At 36.7% G+C, this 18,552-nt stretch overlaps 1 protein-coding gene across 2 annotated transcripts in view; it reads right to left on the reverse strand.

Annotated features, from left to right (window-relative positions):
* SLC4A10 (solute carrier family 4 member 10) overlaps positions 1-18,063 on the reverse strand; it is a 344,973-nt gene extending 326,910 nt beyond the window's left edge. Inside the window, exon 1 of one of the 2 annotated variants that reach the window (XM_025275927.2) lies at positions 17,840-18,063. Coding sequence is in view for 1 of the 2 variants with exons in the window: in XM_006074289.3 (XP_006074351.3) it covers positions 17,840-17,887 (48 nt within the window). In the remaining variant the exon portion in view is untranslated. The remainder of the gene's footprint in view (positions 1-17,839) is intronic. The other variant, XM_006074289.3, reaches the window with a different exon arrangement.
* Between the last annotated feature and the right edge of the window lie 489 nt (positions 18,064-18,552).

Here is an 18,552-nt window from a genome sequence, read left to right on the forward strand (position 1 = left end):
AAAATATATCAAAGTCCAAACAATACAATGTGTTTTCTCATGCAGGCTTTTCCAAAATAATCAAAGGTGAACCCTTGTACCTTTATTTACATAAAACAAACCACTTTAATGGCTATCAGAAAGGAGTATGTAATTAGGAAGTCAGACTAACATTAAATAATCACTAATCCATTTGCGAAAGGGTAGAGAGAAAAATCAGTGTAAGGCTAACGAGAACTATACATTGTCTTTCCTATACATTTCTCTTTGCTGATGTCATATATATACATTTATACACATTTGTGTGCGTGTGTGTTTATGTACTCAGTCATGTCCCACTCTTTGTGACTCCATGGACTGTAGCCCACCAGGCTCCTCTGTCCATGAAATTTCCCAGGAAAGAATACTTGAGTGGGTTGCCATTTCCTTCTCCAATATATACACATATATATGTATTAATATACATACACACACATACATTAGCTATGAGCAAGTAATATCATGAGATTGTATAATATAAAATATATTACTGATATATCTGCAATTTTTAATAAAAATTCCATCAAAGTCCATAGTTTCAGAGGAGCATATAAAACTAAGAAAATAAAAAGGTGTTGGGGAAATTCCCAAAATCCTTCCCACAAATGGATGTAGATAAAGTGGGTTGGTCACACCTGGCCTGACAGTTATTTTATTTTGTTTTAAAGAGAATTTATAGATTAATACAGGATATCCATTTGTTCTGTGTTTATCTGTATTTATCTATTTGACATCTATTCATCATCAGACCAATTATGGTCACTGTATATACTTTCTTATTTTTTGTACTATTTGTACTATGGCATCTGGAACCTTATAGACTGGAGGAGAGATTCCTCCTTTGAGGCCTAGCTAAATTCTACAGAAAATTAAGGACTTGTCCATAAACATGCCTTTCATATGCAAACCAACCAAACCCAAGTCTATACCTTCAACTTCCTCCTTGTTAAACTTACACAACCAAGCCAATATTTCTCCTGCCCTAAATCATCCTAGGACTAGGTAACCAGGCAACTAGAGATCACCCCAATAGACAAAGCCTGCCAGAGGTATTCAAACTGGACAGTTCTAAACTGCTTACCCTACCTTGCCTTTCCAGCAGAAACCCCAGTAAAGGCCCTGGCCTCAACTTTTTCCTTGCTCTTGCTTTCTGCCACCTGACTAAGATCCGGGCTTCTGCTTGACCTGGATGACCTGTCTATGGCCTGCTGCTGCTGCTGCTAAATCACGTCAGTCGTGTCCGACTCTGTGCGACCCCATAGACGGCAGCCCAACAAGACTCCTCTGTCCCTGGGAATCTTCAGGCAAGAACATTGGAGTGGGTTGCCATTTCCTTCTCCAATGCATGAAAGTGAAAAGTGAAAGTGAAGTCGCTCAGTCATGTCCGACTCCTAGCGACCCCATGGACTGTAGCCAACCAGGCTCCTCCATCCATGGGATTTTCCAGGCAAGAGTACTGGAGTGGGGTGCCATTGCCTTCTCCGGTCTATGGCCTTTAAGTATAATAAACATGGTTTTCCTAAGCCTCTCTCATGTCTCTTCCACAACTGGCTGCTGCTGCTGCTGCTGCTGCTAAGTCACTTCAGTCGTGTCTGACTCTGTGCGACCCCATAGATGGCAGCCCACCAGGCTCCCCCGTCCCTGGGATTCTCCAGGCAATAACACTGGAGTGGGCTGCCATTTCCTTTTCCAATGCATGAAAGTGAAAAGTGAAAGTGAAGTCACTCAGTCGTGTCCAACCCTCAGCGACCCCATGGACTGCAGCCTTCCAGGCTCCTCCGTCCATGGGATTTTCCAGGCAAGAGTACTGGAGTGGGTGACCATTGTAAAAAATGACCTTATAAAAGAACATAGAACACAAACTCTTTTAGAGATAATCGTGTCACTTGTAATCATATTGTTCCAAACACATACATAATTTCCCTTTATATATTTATTAATACTTGATCAACTGACACATAGTTTCAATCCTATCTTTTGTTCAATATTGACAAATTTTATAAAATAATGCTCCTCCTGACCTTTTTTTAAATATATATTTTCTGTTCACTTTTTATATAGTGGCTCTCCAGAAAGTATTTATTTTTCATAACTGAAATATTGTACCCTTTGACCAACACCTCCCATTTCCCCGTCTCCCCCGATCCTGGTTAACCACTCTCTTACTAACTGCTTCTATATGACTATTTTAGATTCCACATATAAGTGAGATCATGCAGCATTTCTCTTTCTGCATCTGGTTTATTTCATTTAGCATAATGTCCTCCTCAATTGCTTCTGATTATTAAATTATTACCTTTGAAAATAAAATGGTCTCTAACTCTCACATGCCTAATCACTTATTGTGAAGCGTTAGATGGATTAAGATCCATCCATATTTATCTTACTCTAACCTTACTGTCATTTCAAATTGTAGTACAAAAGTCCTCAAATTTTTTTGACAAATATATTTTTCTAGTTTGTGAGTTTATTTTTCTTTGAAGAATACTGGATAGTGATGAAAATTTTATTTTACTCAGCCTCTCCTGGCTGTACCTGACTGGCCATCTCACAAAAAAACACAGAACACTGAAACTATTGACTTAAAAAGATCACTTTAATTATCTTTGAGTCTCATTTATTTGTATGGATCTTATTCTCCTTTTATCATAGATCATCTGTACAAAAACATCATGATCAAAGCAGTGCAAAATATTTCTTAAGGCCATGATTGGAACATTTCATGATAGCTCCCAGAGAGGTATTAATAGAATCCTTGCTGCATTTCTTAAAAGACAGTAAAGCTACTTCTTTACTTCTCCATTCTCACCCAATATAAGGGCTCCTATAATAGTAATTAATGTAAATTAATTAATTGAAATTTCAGATTCACTAAATAATATGAACTATTTATATATTAAGTTCAATTGCATTTTGTCAAGTGCTCTTGCTTCTTGCTTTCTATATAGGCAGGTACTTTTAAGATAAATATAAACATGTGTTTATAAATTACTGAAACATCATCAAATTATTATTTTATGAAGCAATCTGCGATTCAATAGACTTTGGAAGGCTTTTCATTCCTTCCTTCAAGATATTTTCTGAACCAAGAAAAACATCAGGAAAGTATATTTTCCCAAGAAAAACTGATTCTAATGTCAAAAGTTTCAATGCAGTCATGAAGTTGCTGCTGCTGCTGCTGCTAAGTCACTTCAGTCGTGTCCGACTCTGTGCCACCCCATAGACAGCAGCCCACCAGGCTCCCCCGTCCCTGGGATTCTCCAGGCAAGAACACTGGAGTGGGTTGCCATTTCCTTCTCCAGTGCAAGAAAGTGAAAAGTGAAAGGGAAGTTGCTCAGTCGTGTCCGACTCTTAGTGACTCCATGGACTGCAGCGTACCAGGCTCCTCCGCCCATGGGATTTTGCAGGCAAGAGTACTGGAGTGGGGTGCCATTGAAGTTAGGTGGTAAATATTTGGTCTATATGAAATCAAGAGCTATTGAGCTAACTAGATACTGTGAGCTAACTAGATACTTTGCATCAAGACACATTATTCTGCAGAATCAAAGATACAAGCCTTTTTTCGTCCTATGCTAGACCATGCAATCATCTGCAAAGATGGGAGAAATTTATTTAGATGAGACAGACTAGGAGTACTGAATTATATAGGTAAGAGAGAGAGTTAAAGTTAAGGATGTGAACAGAAGTGAAATAATGTTTTTAAATCATAAAAGGGGAACAAGCAAAATTATAAGCTACTAAAATTGAGTTCATGTAAGGCTGATCTTTTTAAAGCTGGGTTCAAGGCTGACTCAATATGCTTTAAATGAATATACTAGGGTTAGAATTTCCTGAATTATGAGAAAGCATCATTGATTTTTGAATGGACAAAATTAGAGTTCACCATTTCTGTGTTTTTGCCCTCATAAAGATTTGAAAAAATATTTTTTATTACCTTACATTACAGAAATGGTCTGTATGAGATTCCAAGTACCTTTTATTAGACGGGTACTGTTTTCTAAGCTTCTAGTACCAAGCTAAGAGAATTAATATTCAGAAATTATTATTATTAAGCTTTTATGATAACCATTTATAATGGATATTTATGTTAAAGACCTAAATAGAAAGTACTTTTTTACTAACAATGCCAAGACAAATGTGCAACAGTTACTGTTGTACAACTGTTACTAAATTACTTGATTTTAAAAAGATTACTCCTAACCCCAGTTCTTATGAACAAATTTTTTTCAAACCACTAATGAGATAAAAAGAATTATTAAATCAGAGAATTATGCTCAGAGTCCAAATCATGTTTTATTTAAATAACAACAGATAGTAAGGTCTAGAAATTTCACTTTTGTCAAGTTTGTCATCAGTCAGGATCTTCAAGTACTTCCTCAACATGATTTTGATGACATGAAAGATCCTAGATGGCTCAAATAAAAATGATAGTCTCATCATCTTAAGGATCGATAAAATTGAAACCACTGTCCATAAGAATCATCTTAACACAGCAAATAAGATCTGAGTGTCTATATCTATTCTATAACAGACTAATCCTCCTGGGGATCTTTCCCACCCCAGGATCAAACCCGTTGTCTCTTATGTCTCCTGCATTGGCAGGCAGGTTCTTTACCACTAGCACTACCTGGGAAGCCCAGTAACAGTAAGGCTGAGGAAAATGACAAGACACTGAAACACCTTATTAACTGGACTCATCTCAACTTCATTCTTTTAAAAAAAAATTTTTAAATAATGTCTGTGTTTTTTGAGAAAGTAGAGGAACCATTTCATTCTATCAGACTGAAAATTCTCATGGCCAAAATGGTACCTAGTACAGATCTGTAATGACAGGCTTGAGGCTCATACCTTCACTGTACAAAGGAGCCATGTATAAAACAGATGTTAATAATCGACTTATGCAGCATTTCGGTAATACGTTATGTAAGGTGAATTAAACAGAGGGATTTTTCAAGTAGTTCAATATTTCCTCATATGAAGAAACCTACTTTATAGAAAAACACTACATAAGAGTAACAAAGTTGGAAACGGAATACAAAAGGCTATGTTGTTAAAAAGTTTACCAGGCAAATTGTCACTTTTTAAAACACTAGTGAAACTTCAAGCGAAAGTTAAAACTGGTTATATAATCTTTTCAGAAAAAAAAAATTGGCAGTATTTATAAATATCCTTAACACTTAGCCTAGTAGCTCCTTAAAGAAATAGTTGATTCTGGGTCTGAGGCAGGGTAAATAAAAGATGACCCTGGAAAATCTTACGGTCCCAGATACTACTGAAATGCTCAAAAAAGAATGGGGGCATGTTGAAAGGATGGAAGTCAGATGAAAGGAGTTCCTAATCTCCAAATATAAAACCATTTGAGCAACTAAATGAATTAATTCTTAGAGTACTGGATTACGGCCTATAAAATAAAATAAATATCTTTGTGTTGTTTAATCACTTAGTCATAGCCGACTCTTGTGACTCCATGGACTGCAGACCGCAAGGTTCCTCTGTCCATGGGATTTCCCAGGCAAGAATATTGGAGCAAGTTGCCATTTAAGCAATTAAATAAATAAATAAATAAATGGAGGAAAAGTGACAGCTATTCCTTACAGGAAAAAAATTCTAATTTCCAAATGCAGAAAGAATGAGAGAAATAGCAAGTCACTATTAAGCAAATAAAAAAGTAATAAATAGGTAATACACAGGAAATATTCACTGATGAATGCTAAAATTAGTAGGCAAAAGTTTGAAGAGAAATAAGATATTTGCATAGTCTCAAAGTATCTCCCCAAAGATATTATTACAAAAGGAAATTTTTAACTCTATAGTGGAAAATCCAACCAACACTTCTATAATCAAGGTTAATATCCCTAGAAATAAGACATCATCTATCCCCTGACACGATGCACTGGAACAGTTCATTTCATTTCAGTGATATTAAATAAAAAAATATGCATGACCTCAGGATAATTAGGAGAACTGCAGACAAGCACAAACTGAGAGATAATCTACCAAAAAAAAAAAAATCTGTATACCTCAAGAGTGTCAAAGTTATGAAAGATAAGGGAAGACAGTACCTCACAAATTGGAGATGATTAGAGACATGATACCTAAGCACAAAATGGAATCCTGGAACAGAAAAAGGATATTAGTGGAAAAACTGGTGATACGCTAATAAATATTTGGTTTAGTTAATAGAATTGTCCCAATGTTAGTTTCCTGGACTTAATAACTGTAGTTGTGTAAGGTATTAGCATGGCAACATAGATGAAAGGTATTCAGGAACTCTTTGTACTGTTTCTGCAATTATTCTTTAGGTATAAAATAATCTCAAAATAAAGAGCTAAAAAATAGTAAAATGAATGTTTCCTTTTGTATTTATTTTTCTATGCTTTCTAAGCTACCCTAAAATATATTAATTTTATAATTAGGAAAAATATATTTTATTATACTTCCAAGATTATATTACTGGCACACATCTTATTACTGTTAAATGAATAAAGTTATTTTATAAGCATTATTGAATCACTGATTGAATGAATTGTGCATATTAGTTATAAAAATCTTCAATATAATTATTTTCAAAGGAAAAAAATTAAGCTAATAACAACAATAATCACTATTTGTCATTACTGAAAAAAAGTATAACATATATACAAATATATATACATGGGAACATAATATGAGTGCATAATATTTATACATGCAAATATATATGTATGGGTACACAATTATGTACGTAATATGTACATAATTCGTTTATCCTCACAAGCCCATGAGACAGATGCTATTATTGTTATCATCCCTATTTTATAGATAAGTAAAGGGAGGCTCTGAACCACTAGGCAACTTGCCAATGCTGTCATACCTACAAATTAGAACAGTTAGAAATGTCTGTCTTCAGTTTCAGTTCTTGACAGTTGATGTCTACTGGTGTCGCTGCCTAATAACCCAAGAGACATTTAAGAAGGACTTTCCTGCACTTAGCTTTGTGAAAGCGGCACAAAAGTATCTAAAGTAGACTCTACTTTTAAGAACCTACACTCTAATTGAGGAAACAAGTTACATGTATATGTATTTATATATAAGTAAAAATAGTTTTACATACATATAAAAATTACAAAGTGATACGTAATATGTACTAAATGCTAAACAAGTAAAACAAGCAGTAAGAACTTAATTTTCTAATCCATTATGACTTATTTAAAAAAACATATATGATATACATCAGTGTCTCTTTTGCTGTCTCCTATACAGGGTTATTGTTACCATCTTTCTAAATTCCACATATATGCGTTAGTATATGCACGATACTAGATGCTTGGGGCTGGTGCACTGGGACGACCCAGAGGGATGGCACAGGGAGGGAGGAGGGAGGAGGGTCCAGGATGGGGAACACGTGTATACCTGTGGCGGATGCATGTTGATATATGGCAAAACCAATATAATATTGTAAAATTAAAAAATAAAATTAAATTAAATTTAAAAAATAAATAAAAATTTAAAAACAGCTCTATTTTATTGCAAGCTTTTGTCTTCTACCATTCATTCCCACAGGAAAAATAATTCAAAGAATTTTGTTTGTTTGTTTGTTTAGGTAAAGATTCCCAAGCTTCCATATTCATAAGGATCACCTGGAGAATTCTTTAAATTCCTTGTTTACTGGCACCATCCCTTTGATATTCTAAGCCTATAACTTTGAATAAGGCCCAGAACTTGCATTTTTAATGAGTCCTCCTGATGATTCTGACGCAAGTGGTCTTTGAGTTTAGGGGTTTCAATAATCCTTTTGCTTAGCAGAAAAAAATACCAAAATTTTATATCTACCAGAAGTGCTCTGTGGGATTACATAAAAATCAGATTTTTGGACAGACATTATACTGTGAAGCTATTTGTTAATTAAACAAAGTGTACAGTATGCACTCAAATTACAATCATATTATATATTAGGTTTATGTCTACTGTCTACATTTCTTTTTCATTTTTTAACCATATTCTTGTTTCCGAGCAAATCAAAATGAGTTTGAACAAGCTTATTACCAGAGCAGCTTAAATAGCAACAAAAAATCACCATTGTATTTATGCCCACTGTACTTATGAAAGAAGCAGTACAAATATAACAATAATCAAATATGCTTCATAAACAAAGCTATGTTTTACAGTAGTTGTTATATATCTAACTACTTTTTATGGCATTTGCTTTCTGGAATTTGATTAGGTCATCATCTTTGATATCAAACCCTCATGTGTCAAAAAGGGAAAAAAGCCATTAGAAAGCAATAGCAATCTCTAAATAATTTTGGTTTCTCAGGGTAAGCAAGAAGCAGAAGTACAAATAAATACTGGAGGCACTCCAGCAACCTAACACATTCAATATGGAATGAGAAAATTCTTTAAAAACTTGCTTATTAGATTTTTAGAGCACAACTTTCATGATGAATGAGCAAGTTTTGATGATACTGATAATGTAAGGTCTTTATCATTAAATCAAAACTAAACAGAATCCTTGGCTACACTACATTCTCACTCTATTACACTGAGTCCATATATTAAACTCCATTTAGGCCCTCTGAGAAAACCCCTGGAGTTCTGAACTATTTGGAATTGGGTCTAAGCTTAATATAGAAACGTCTGTACAAATGGCACCTCAGGAATTTTTATGTCATCTTTGATACAGCGCATAAAAATTCTCACAAGACAAAACTAGGAAACACTGCCACAAGAAATTAAAGATCTAAAAACTGTAGAGACAGTTCACATTTGGAAGACTCAATATTGTCAAGATAGCAATTTTCAAATTGATCTACAAATTCAAAGCAATTCCTATTAAGACCCTTGCAGGCTTTTCATAGCAGTCGACAAGCAGGCCCTAAAATTTATATGGAAATGTAAAGTATCTAGAAGAGCCAAAACAACTTAGAAAAAGAACAAAAGTGAAATATTTATACCACTTGATTTTAAATATTATTAGAAAGCTTCAATAATCAGACAGTGGTATTAAGGTGAAGATATGCAAAGGAAATGGCAACCCACTCCAGTACTCTTGTCTGCAAAATCCCATGGACAGAGGAGCCTGGTGGGCTCCAGTCCATAGGGTCGCAAAGAGTCGGACACAACTGAGCGACTTCACTTCACTTATGCGTGTACATCAACAGAACAGAATCAGAGTCCAAAAAAATAACCTTATTATCGATTTAATTTCAACAAAGCTGCCAAGAAAATTCAGTGGAGAAAGGAGGTGTTTTCAACAAATGATGCTGGGGAAATTAGATATCTATCTTTTTTTAAAAAAAAAAAGCAAAAACAAAAAATAGCAACTTTTATCTCATACCATACATAAAAATTAACTCCGAATGGGTATTAAAAAAAAAATGTTAGTAAAAGTGTGGAAAAACCAAAACTGTAAAATGGCACAATCTCATTGAAAAATTCTTTTAACATTAACTATAACCCTACCATATAGTAACATAGTATTTTATGAAACTAGACCAACAATGACCCTAAAAATATTAGTAAAACAAAGTGACCTTTAATGGAAAAAGTAGCTTCTCAGAAACTTAGTTGCTTCGATTTTCCTTATGGTAAAGTTTAAAGAGTATCAAGAGAAATTTAGAAAGGTGATTTGGATAAGAAATAACAATTTTACCCAAGTTAAATACTTCTCTTCCTCTCTATATATTGTATATGACATATACTTTCTTAACTCAGCTTTGAATATATATTTCAGAAGATCTCTACAAATAGTTTGCTGAAACCATGGCCAACCTCAACATTATATTCACAAAGAGAACAAATTTTATGGTATGGACTGGGTGTGGGTGTATACATGAAGTTATTTTTAATTTTCCAGAGTATCTTATTTGCCCCTTCATTGATTTGTATAAATATGAATAATACAAGCACTGTCTAAATCAACCTTCTCCCTGTTAGTGATAATGAGTAAACAATGAATTATTTTGTGATTTTCTTACATAAAATTGACCGTTTTGCCATGTACAATTCAGTGGTGTCCAGTACTTCCACAATGTTGTGCAACCTTCACCACTACCTACCTCCAGAACACTCCCATCACTCCAAAAAGAAACCCCAGAGCTCTTAGTTCTCAGTTCTCTGCTACACCCTAAGCCTTGGAAAACATTAATCCATTTTAGTCTCTAAGAATGTGCCTATTACAGACATTTCAATAAATGGAATCCTGCAATATGCAACCTACAATGCCTTATACTTTATAGCACCTTGTTTCATAGAACTTTCATTTTTGAAGATGTAGATATTAAAGCTCACTTTATAATGGGATTCTTATTTTTATTTATTTCTCAGTTCAGTTCAGTCACTTAGTCTTGTTCAACTCTTTGTGATCCCATGGACTACAGCACACTAGGCCTCCCTGTCCATCACCAACTCCCAGAGCCTACTCAAACTCATGTCCATTGAGTCGGTGATGCCATTCAACCATCTCATCCTCTGTCGTCCCCTTCTCCTCCCGCCTTCAATCTTTCCCAGCATCAGGGTCTTTTCAAATGAGTCAGCTCTTTGATGCCATCATCGTCATTTTTTGAAAGTTGAGTTTTAAGCCAGCTTTTTCACTGTCCTCTTTCACCTTCAACAAGAGGCTCTTTAGTTCCTCTTTGCTTTCTGCCAAAAGGGTGGTGTCATCTGCATATCTGAGGTTACTGCTATTTCTCCCGGCAATCTTGATTCCAGCTTGTGCTTCATTTAGCCTGGCATTTTGTATGATGTACTATGCATAGAAGTTTAATAAGCAGAGTGACAGTATACAGCCTTGATATACTCCTTTCCCCAGTTTGAACCAGTCTTTTGTTCCATGTCTGGTTCTAACTCATGCTTCTTGACCTAGTACTAATGAATGGTATAATCTAAAAGCCTGCAAGTATTAATTTTATGTTGAAAATACTGCAATCAGATAAAGAAGTGGGATAGTTTATGATGGAAGATTACAAAATATCTGAACCTTCATCTAGAACTCAAATAGTCAAGAGAGACTGGCAGAAAAATAATCATACCTCCAATGTGTCATTACTTTCTAACCTTAGGATGATGGTTATTTCAGAAGTCTAAACTGGGTATAGACTGCAGTGCATTGTAAGATGCTTCAAGTGAATGGAAACTAGTGGGTGCCATTCTCAACCCATTTTCTATGCAGAGAAAAGTCCACTCTTCCCTTCTCATATCTCATACGATACATGCCACTTGATCATTTGGCTTTTTGTGAAGATACTACTTTCAATCTATATAGTAAACATTAGTTACATCTTACTTATTTTTAGATAAATGTAAATTAAAGTTCTAGTATATCCTTCCTATTTAAAGATTGTCTAAGATACTCCTTGAGATTTATTGCTCTTATTTAGAAAAAGGGAATAACTAATATATAATACATTTACTGCTTGAAATAAGATATGTTTTGGTCAGAAAAGAACTGTAGCAATCAATTGGAGACTAGAATTTTAAACTAACTTAATTTACAGATGAAGCTGAACATCAAAGAGATAAGCACATGTATTTAAGGGCAGGCACTTATACTAGTTAATGGCAGAGCTTGGTCTTGACTCGCAGTTCATCATTCTTTCCACTGTCCTATTCTAGCATAAACAAATGAGTGCTGAATTGAAATGATGATGATAATTAGACAATCTTTGTGAAGTAATAATATTAATAGGTACTGTCTCAGGCTTGTGCTAAGCACAAACATGTCTAGTCTTTATGATTCTCTTGATAGGTTGCTAATTTTATCTAGCCTTGATGGATGAGAAACTGATGCTAAAACAGACTGAATAAGTTACCCAGATTCACATAGCTAAAAACTGAGCTAGGATTTTAAAATATTGCATCTAACTAAAAATTCATTCAATTCTTTTAAATTAAAGCCAATTAAATAAAAATTGCACTCATCTCACATGCTAGTAAAGTAATGCTCAAATTTCTCCAAGCCAGGTTCAGCAGTACATGAACCATGAACTGCCAGATGTTCAAGCTGGTTTTAGAAAAAGCAGAGGAACCAGAGGTCAAACTGACAACATGCACTGGATCATTGAAAAAGCAAGAGAATTCTAGAAAAACATCTACTTCTGCTTTATTTACTATGCCAAAGCCTTTGACTGTGTGGATCACAATAAACTGTTGAAAATTCTGAAAGAGATGGGAATACCAGACCACCTGACCTGCCTCTTGAGAAACCCATATGCAGGTTAGGGAGCAACAGTTAGAACTGGACATGGAACAACAGACTGGTTCCAAATAGGAAAAGGAGTACTTCTAGGCTGTATATTGTCACCCTGCTTATATGCAGAGAACTTATTTGCAGAGAACATCATGAGAAACGCTGGGCTGGAGGAAGCACAAGCTAGAATCAAGATTGCCAGGAGAAATATCAATAACCTCAGATATGCAGATGATACCACCCTTATGGCAGAAAGTGAAGAGGAACTAAAAAGCCTCTTGATGAAAGTGAAAGAAGAGAGTGAAAAAGTTGGCTTAAAGCTCAACATTCAGAAAACTAAGATCATAGCATCTGAACCCATCACTTCATGGAAAATAGATGGGGAAACAGTGGAAACAGTGTCAGACTTTATTTTGGGGGGCTCCAAAATCACTGCAGATGGTGATTGCAGCCATGAAATTAAAAGACGCTTGCTCCTGGGAAGGAAAGTTATGACCAACCTAGACAGCATATTCAAAAGCAGAGACATTACTTTGCCAACAAAGGTCCATCTAGTCAAGGCTATGGTTTTTCCAGTGGTCATGTATGGATGTGAGAGTTGGACTATAAAGAAAGCTGAGCACCAAAGAATTGATGCCTTCGCATTATGGTAGTGGAGAAGACTCTTCTGAGTCCCTTAGACCGCAAGGAGATCAAATCAGTCAATCTTAAAGCAAATCAACTGTGAATATTCATTGGAAGGACTGATACTGAAGCTAAAGCTCCAATACTTACAGCTGATGCAAAGAACTGACTCATTGGAAAAGACCTTGATGCTGGGAAAGATTGAAGGCAGGAGGAGAAGCGGACAACAGAGGATGAGATGGTTGGATGACATCACCAAGTCGATGAACATTAGTTTGAGCAAGCTCCAGGAGATGGTGAAGGACAGGGAAGCCTGGCATGCTGCAGTCCATGGGGTTGCAAAGAGCTGGACATGACTGAGCGACTGACCAACAACAACTCATACCTATCTTAGCATCCTATACATATAATTTATTTCTATATTCACTCACCATGAAAGTGAGTCATGAAAGTGAAAATTCTTATAAGAAAATTAATTTCTTATACTGTATTTCTTGCTTTCTATGTATTACCATGTGTAATGAGTACATTTTCTTTAAATTCATATAATCTAAATTATAATAAAATAGAAACATCAATATAACTTAGTTAACCTAAGTTGCTCTTTTTGTTACTTTGACATTTAAGTTCCATTTTTCTTTTCCTTAAGATAATAATATAAAATGTTTTCATAATATTTTTTCACAAATAAAACAATTCAATATACTGGGTCATTTGGAAATCTGGAATGAATATTCTAAATGGTACTAAACTCTACCATCTATGCTATACTGCTGCTGCTGCTGCTAAGCTGCTTCAGTCGTGTCCAATTCTATGTGACCCCATAGACAGCAGCCCACCAGGTTCCCCCGTCCCTGGGATTCTCCAGGCAAGAACAGTGGGGTGGGTTGCCATTTTCTTCTCCAATACATGAAAGTGAAAAGTGAAGGTGAAGTCACTCAGTCGTATCCAACTCTTCGCGACCTCATGGACTGCAGCCCACCAGGCTCCTCCGTCCATGGGACTTTCCAGGCAAGACTACTGGAGTGGGGTTCCATTGCCTTCTCTGCTATGCTATAGTACATTACCTTTAAAAAAGCAACCTTTATTCTAGCGGCATAACTCAAGGCAGTTTTATAAGTAAGTTTAACTTAAATTAAGTTCCTTTTGGGACATCTGAATTTTAGAAGGGATCTAACATGGACCACTACATATCATCTAAGATTAAAGGTATAAAATAGAAATATTTGTTATAAAAAGATTCACCTAGAAGCCTCCTCCATAGCCTATAATTTAAAGATTATCCAATTATTTACCCCTAAAACAAATTCAGCACTGTCAATAGAAAACTGAAAGTGATGTGCAATAAACTGGTTCATACTTTTTTTTTTGGTTCATACTTTTAAAAGATTAATTCCATCCTCTAAAGTAATGCCACCATCATTACTATTACATAGAGTTTCTATATATACTCATATCAAAGAGCTTACAACTATGATTAAATATTGAAGACAAAACAGCAGTTTCTCAAAAAGTTAAATGGAGTCCTATCTCTACTCTAGATTAGCTAGATTGTGAGGTCCACATGCACAGGGCATTTGTCTGTCTTGTTCATTGCTTTACCCCCACCACCAAGAACATGGTTGGCCAATATTAGGCATTTAATGGGCTTCCCTGGTAACTCAGCTGGTAAAAAATCCAACTGCAATGCAGGAGACCTGGGTTCCATCCCTGGGTTGGGAAGATCCCCTGGAGGAGGGCATGGCAACCCACTCCAGTATTCTTGCCTGGAGAATCCTCAAGGACAGAGGAGCCTGGTGGGCTACAGTCCATAGGGTCAAAAAGAGTCGGACATGACTGAGCAACTAAGCACAGCACACAGGCGTTTAATAAGTTAATGAATCTTCTGAACCTAAGTTTGTTCTATTGCTTTAGAAATAACAGTCAGGTGTTAATGAAAACCAGACTCAATTCTGAGCCTATGAGAGTTGAATGTCCTACCCTTAGGGTACCTAGGGCCTACAAACGCAACCATGCCTGGTGCAACAGAAGAAAATAATCTCTGACACTCGCTTGGAAGGACTAAGAGAAAAGGGGAACTGGCAGGGCCTCCTTCACACAAAGTCTGAAGATGTACTCTATATATACTAAATTAAAGTAAAAGTTGGAGGCTTAAGAAGAATGTATTCTACCCTTTCACTTAAGTCAGAATTAATATATTCAGGCATTTGCATTCTTATCCATTCTTATTGTTTTTCTCTCTCTCTTACTTCTCTGCCTACCTCTGCCTGCTGCTTTCCCATATCTAATCTTGGCTTTTAATGCCTTTCTGCTGCAAAGTTTCCATAGCTCTAACTAAAAACTCCACCTTCCACCTCCACTGTACAGTGTTTTCCAGTGTTCCATTTCCCCACTTTTCCTTCTGAGCAGATAGTACTGATAAGCCATCTGTCACAAAAGCCTTAAACCTAGAATTTATCTCATCTATACTTCCATCAACAATGATAACAGCAGCTTTTACTTAGAACTAAATACCAGCCATTTCCCACAGATTATTTCATTTGTTCATCACAAAACACAAGAGAAAATTACCATCACCTTCCCATTTTTCAGTTGACGAAACTAAGACTTAAATCTGTCTTCCAAAATTATATAGCATGTAAGTAGCAGTGCTGGAACCTGTAAGACTGTGTTTTAAAATACTATGTCATACTGCCTCTCACATAATTATTTGCAAAGTCATCTGATTAATTTTCTAAAACAGAGCCCCAAACTATCTCTTCCTTTTTCTTCCAAGTATAGAAACTCCAGCCCAGTGTCCAACTATTATAGGTCTGGTTAATGATATAATATTTTTTTTAAAAAGCTTTATTTTCTGAACTAGATTTAAAAGACCTATATTGTAGTTCTGGTTTCATCACTAATATGACCTTAAACATGTGTTTCAAACTACCTGTGTCTTCATTCCTTATATGTAAAATTAAGACAGTAAAATCTGCTTTACTCAACATGATTATTTGAGGCAGAGAGGTCATAAAAGCAATTGAAGAGGTTGAAAATACTATACAGATATAAAAGTAGGCCAATAATTCAACAAGAATTTTAGCCTCTCTTGCTTATTTTCCTTATAATGAACTGCTAAGATGATTCTCTCTTGCTATTAACTTTTGTAACAATTTTGTGCTGGGCATAATCCACATGAAATGCACTTTCAACTCTTCAAAAATGTCCAGCCAACTTACTGCAGACCTTTTCTAGTCAAACTTGTATTTTCTCTACTCTTTTAAGTCACAAACTGTTTGTCCATCTAGCCCAATAATGTCATCATCCTCTAAACTTTTCCAGTTAATCCTCATTTGGTCATAAACCCTTTAAATATTTCCCACCTGGGACAATTCATATACCACATCAAACTGACTTCAGCCTGCTTTTCTAAGACAACCTCCAAAACCCTTCCCAATTAAAAAAAAAAAAAAAAAAAACGTTCTTCCCCTATATCCTAATCTTCCTTAAAACTTCATTCCCCAATTCCTGTGTTTAGTTCCTCTCTCTCATACAGGGTACAATTATTATCTGACATTCTTGATACTCTTTATTCTGAATACCCACAGAATCCTAATTTATGTATCTATTCAAGTTTGGAAATACAGATAAGACTTTTAGTCTCATTTTTGTAAAATAACTGCACTTTGATCTGTAAAGAAATCTCTCTATTTTTAAGCAGGCAGGCCAACTGGCAAGCTTTCCTTTTTCCCCTTTGACACTCTCCCTGCCTTAGATCTAGGCTCCATTCTTAGTGGTGACCCCTGCATTATTCTCATCTCCCAGCTCCCTCCCTGCCCAAGACTGGCGTCCTGAGGAGAACTGGGCATGCTCAGTAACCACAGCCAATTCCGAGATGCAAACTGGAATCTTCTGCAGATTTTGAGCCCGGCAGGAGAGGTAAGGCCCTAAATATACAGTGGCCCAGAATTTACTCACTCCCCCTGGGGAATTATTTGATTGAAAGATGTGTTCAAAGACTAGGAATGGTCTCAGAAATGGACAGCTTGCTGCCAGTCCCAAGTCTGCAAGGTGGGTCACCAACCTGAGTAATAGAGAGCTGAGAACAGCCCCTCGGCCTGGTTTGGTGCAGGGAGGAGATTTCTGCTGCCCTGAGCCGTGACAGTGCTGATAGCGCGTGGCATCTCTGTTGCCTCAAGAAAATAGTACTGTTGTTTTTATTTTCTTTTTTTTCCCTTGAACACAGCAACATCAGCTGCTCTAGACTGAGAAAGGATGTTGCCTGAAGAACTACAAAGTCTGTGAGCCAGCCAAAGATTGTGGAGAGGAGAGGCAAATCAACTGCTCACCCAGGAATCAGATCCAGGGAGGCAGCCTGTGACCTAGAGATAAACAGGCGATTTCTAAATGACAGTTCAGGGACATTTCAGATATTCAAAACTGAATCGTGTGCCTGACCCCCAAAATACATACCTTCTTTGTATGTGAACCATGACACATTTCCCTTTGAGAGGAACTGACAGCACGCGCGCACACACACACACACACACACACACGTTCCTTCTGTTTTCCTTTTCCCTCATTTCTGCAGAGACTAAATCTCTAGAGCTATAACAGCAGCAGATTCCCTCACCTCACTGGCAGGGGGATGAGGCATGGGGAGGAAATTTATCACAGAAGAAAAATGATTAAAAGAGGGCTTCTTTGCAGGGGCTTGACTGCACAGCCTAACAGAGAGACAGGCAGTAACAGACAGGGAAAGAGATACACAGCTGCCCCTGCTGCTAAACCTAGCCATCTCTTCAAACAGCAGCAAACATGAGACATTTCATCACCGTCGTGCATCCATATTGAGAAGGGGGAAAAAAAATCATGTGCTTCGTATTATGCATTTCAGTCACCCAAGATGGGAGGAGACCCCTGTCCATATGTCGTGGGAGCTATCCACCACCCCAAAAGTACACTTATTGAACCTAGCTTGCAGACCGCTTGCCTGACAGGTTTTGCTGCAAACGCTGCTAATCTACGTGACAGCAGGTTATCTCTTACCGTAGGCAGCAGCGGCTCCATTTGGGCTCCCTGGTCTTTAATCTCCATGTTCTGTAACGCCTCTGGAATAAGCACCTTTCTCTGCAGTGTCTTCAGTGTCTTACACTCAGCCCGGCACTCGCTCTGCTTAGTATTCGGATCAGGTAGCTCTGAAGCAGGAGGCAATTGCACACTCCAACTCACCAGAGTCACATGGCTCCTACTCACTCGGGCTGCTAGCCAGGTTTTGCACGGAATGCCTTGGATTCCTGGGCCGGTAAGAAAGATTTCCCCAGCCAGTATCACTGCCCACACCTGGCTACTGGCATAAAGTACAGTCTGCAATGCTGCAAGTCTGATGGACATTAGACACTCACATAAGACGCTAACTTCTTATATAGACTAGTCCAAGGCGGACTCCAATCAGTTCAGCCAGATTTTGACACTTTGAACCAATTCACTTTATTCCCAGAAACTGACAGGAGACAAAATTCAAACAAGATGATCTAATAAGGTACTTGGTATCCTGCTCTGAATACCTGGGGTCACTAAAAACAGATAATATGACATCAAAATTGATCTCTTAGTGAAACTACATTATGCGCTAACAAAAAAATCCAGCATTTTAGGTCATTGCTGACTTAAGAAGAATTTGGCAGACAAATACTTTCAATATTTTAATTGTGAAAACCTTAGATATCACACATTGTTACAAATAAAATATCTTTCTATTA

This window comes from Bubalus bubalis, chromosome 2 (genome assembly GCF_019923935.1).
Source record: "Bubalus bubalis isolate 160015118507 breed Murrah chromosome 2, NDDB_SH_1, whole genome shotgun sequence".
NCBI classification, from domain to species: domain Eukaryota; kingdom Metazoa; phylum Chordata; class Mammalia; order Artiodactyla; family Bovidae; genus Bubalus; species Bubalus bubalis.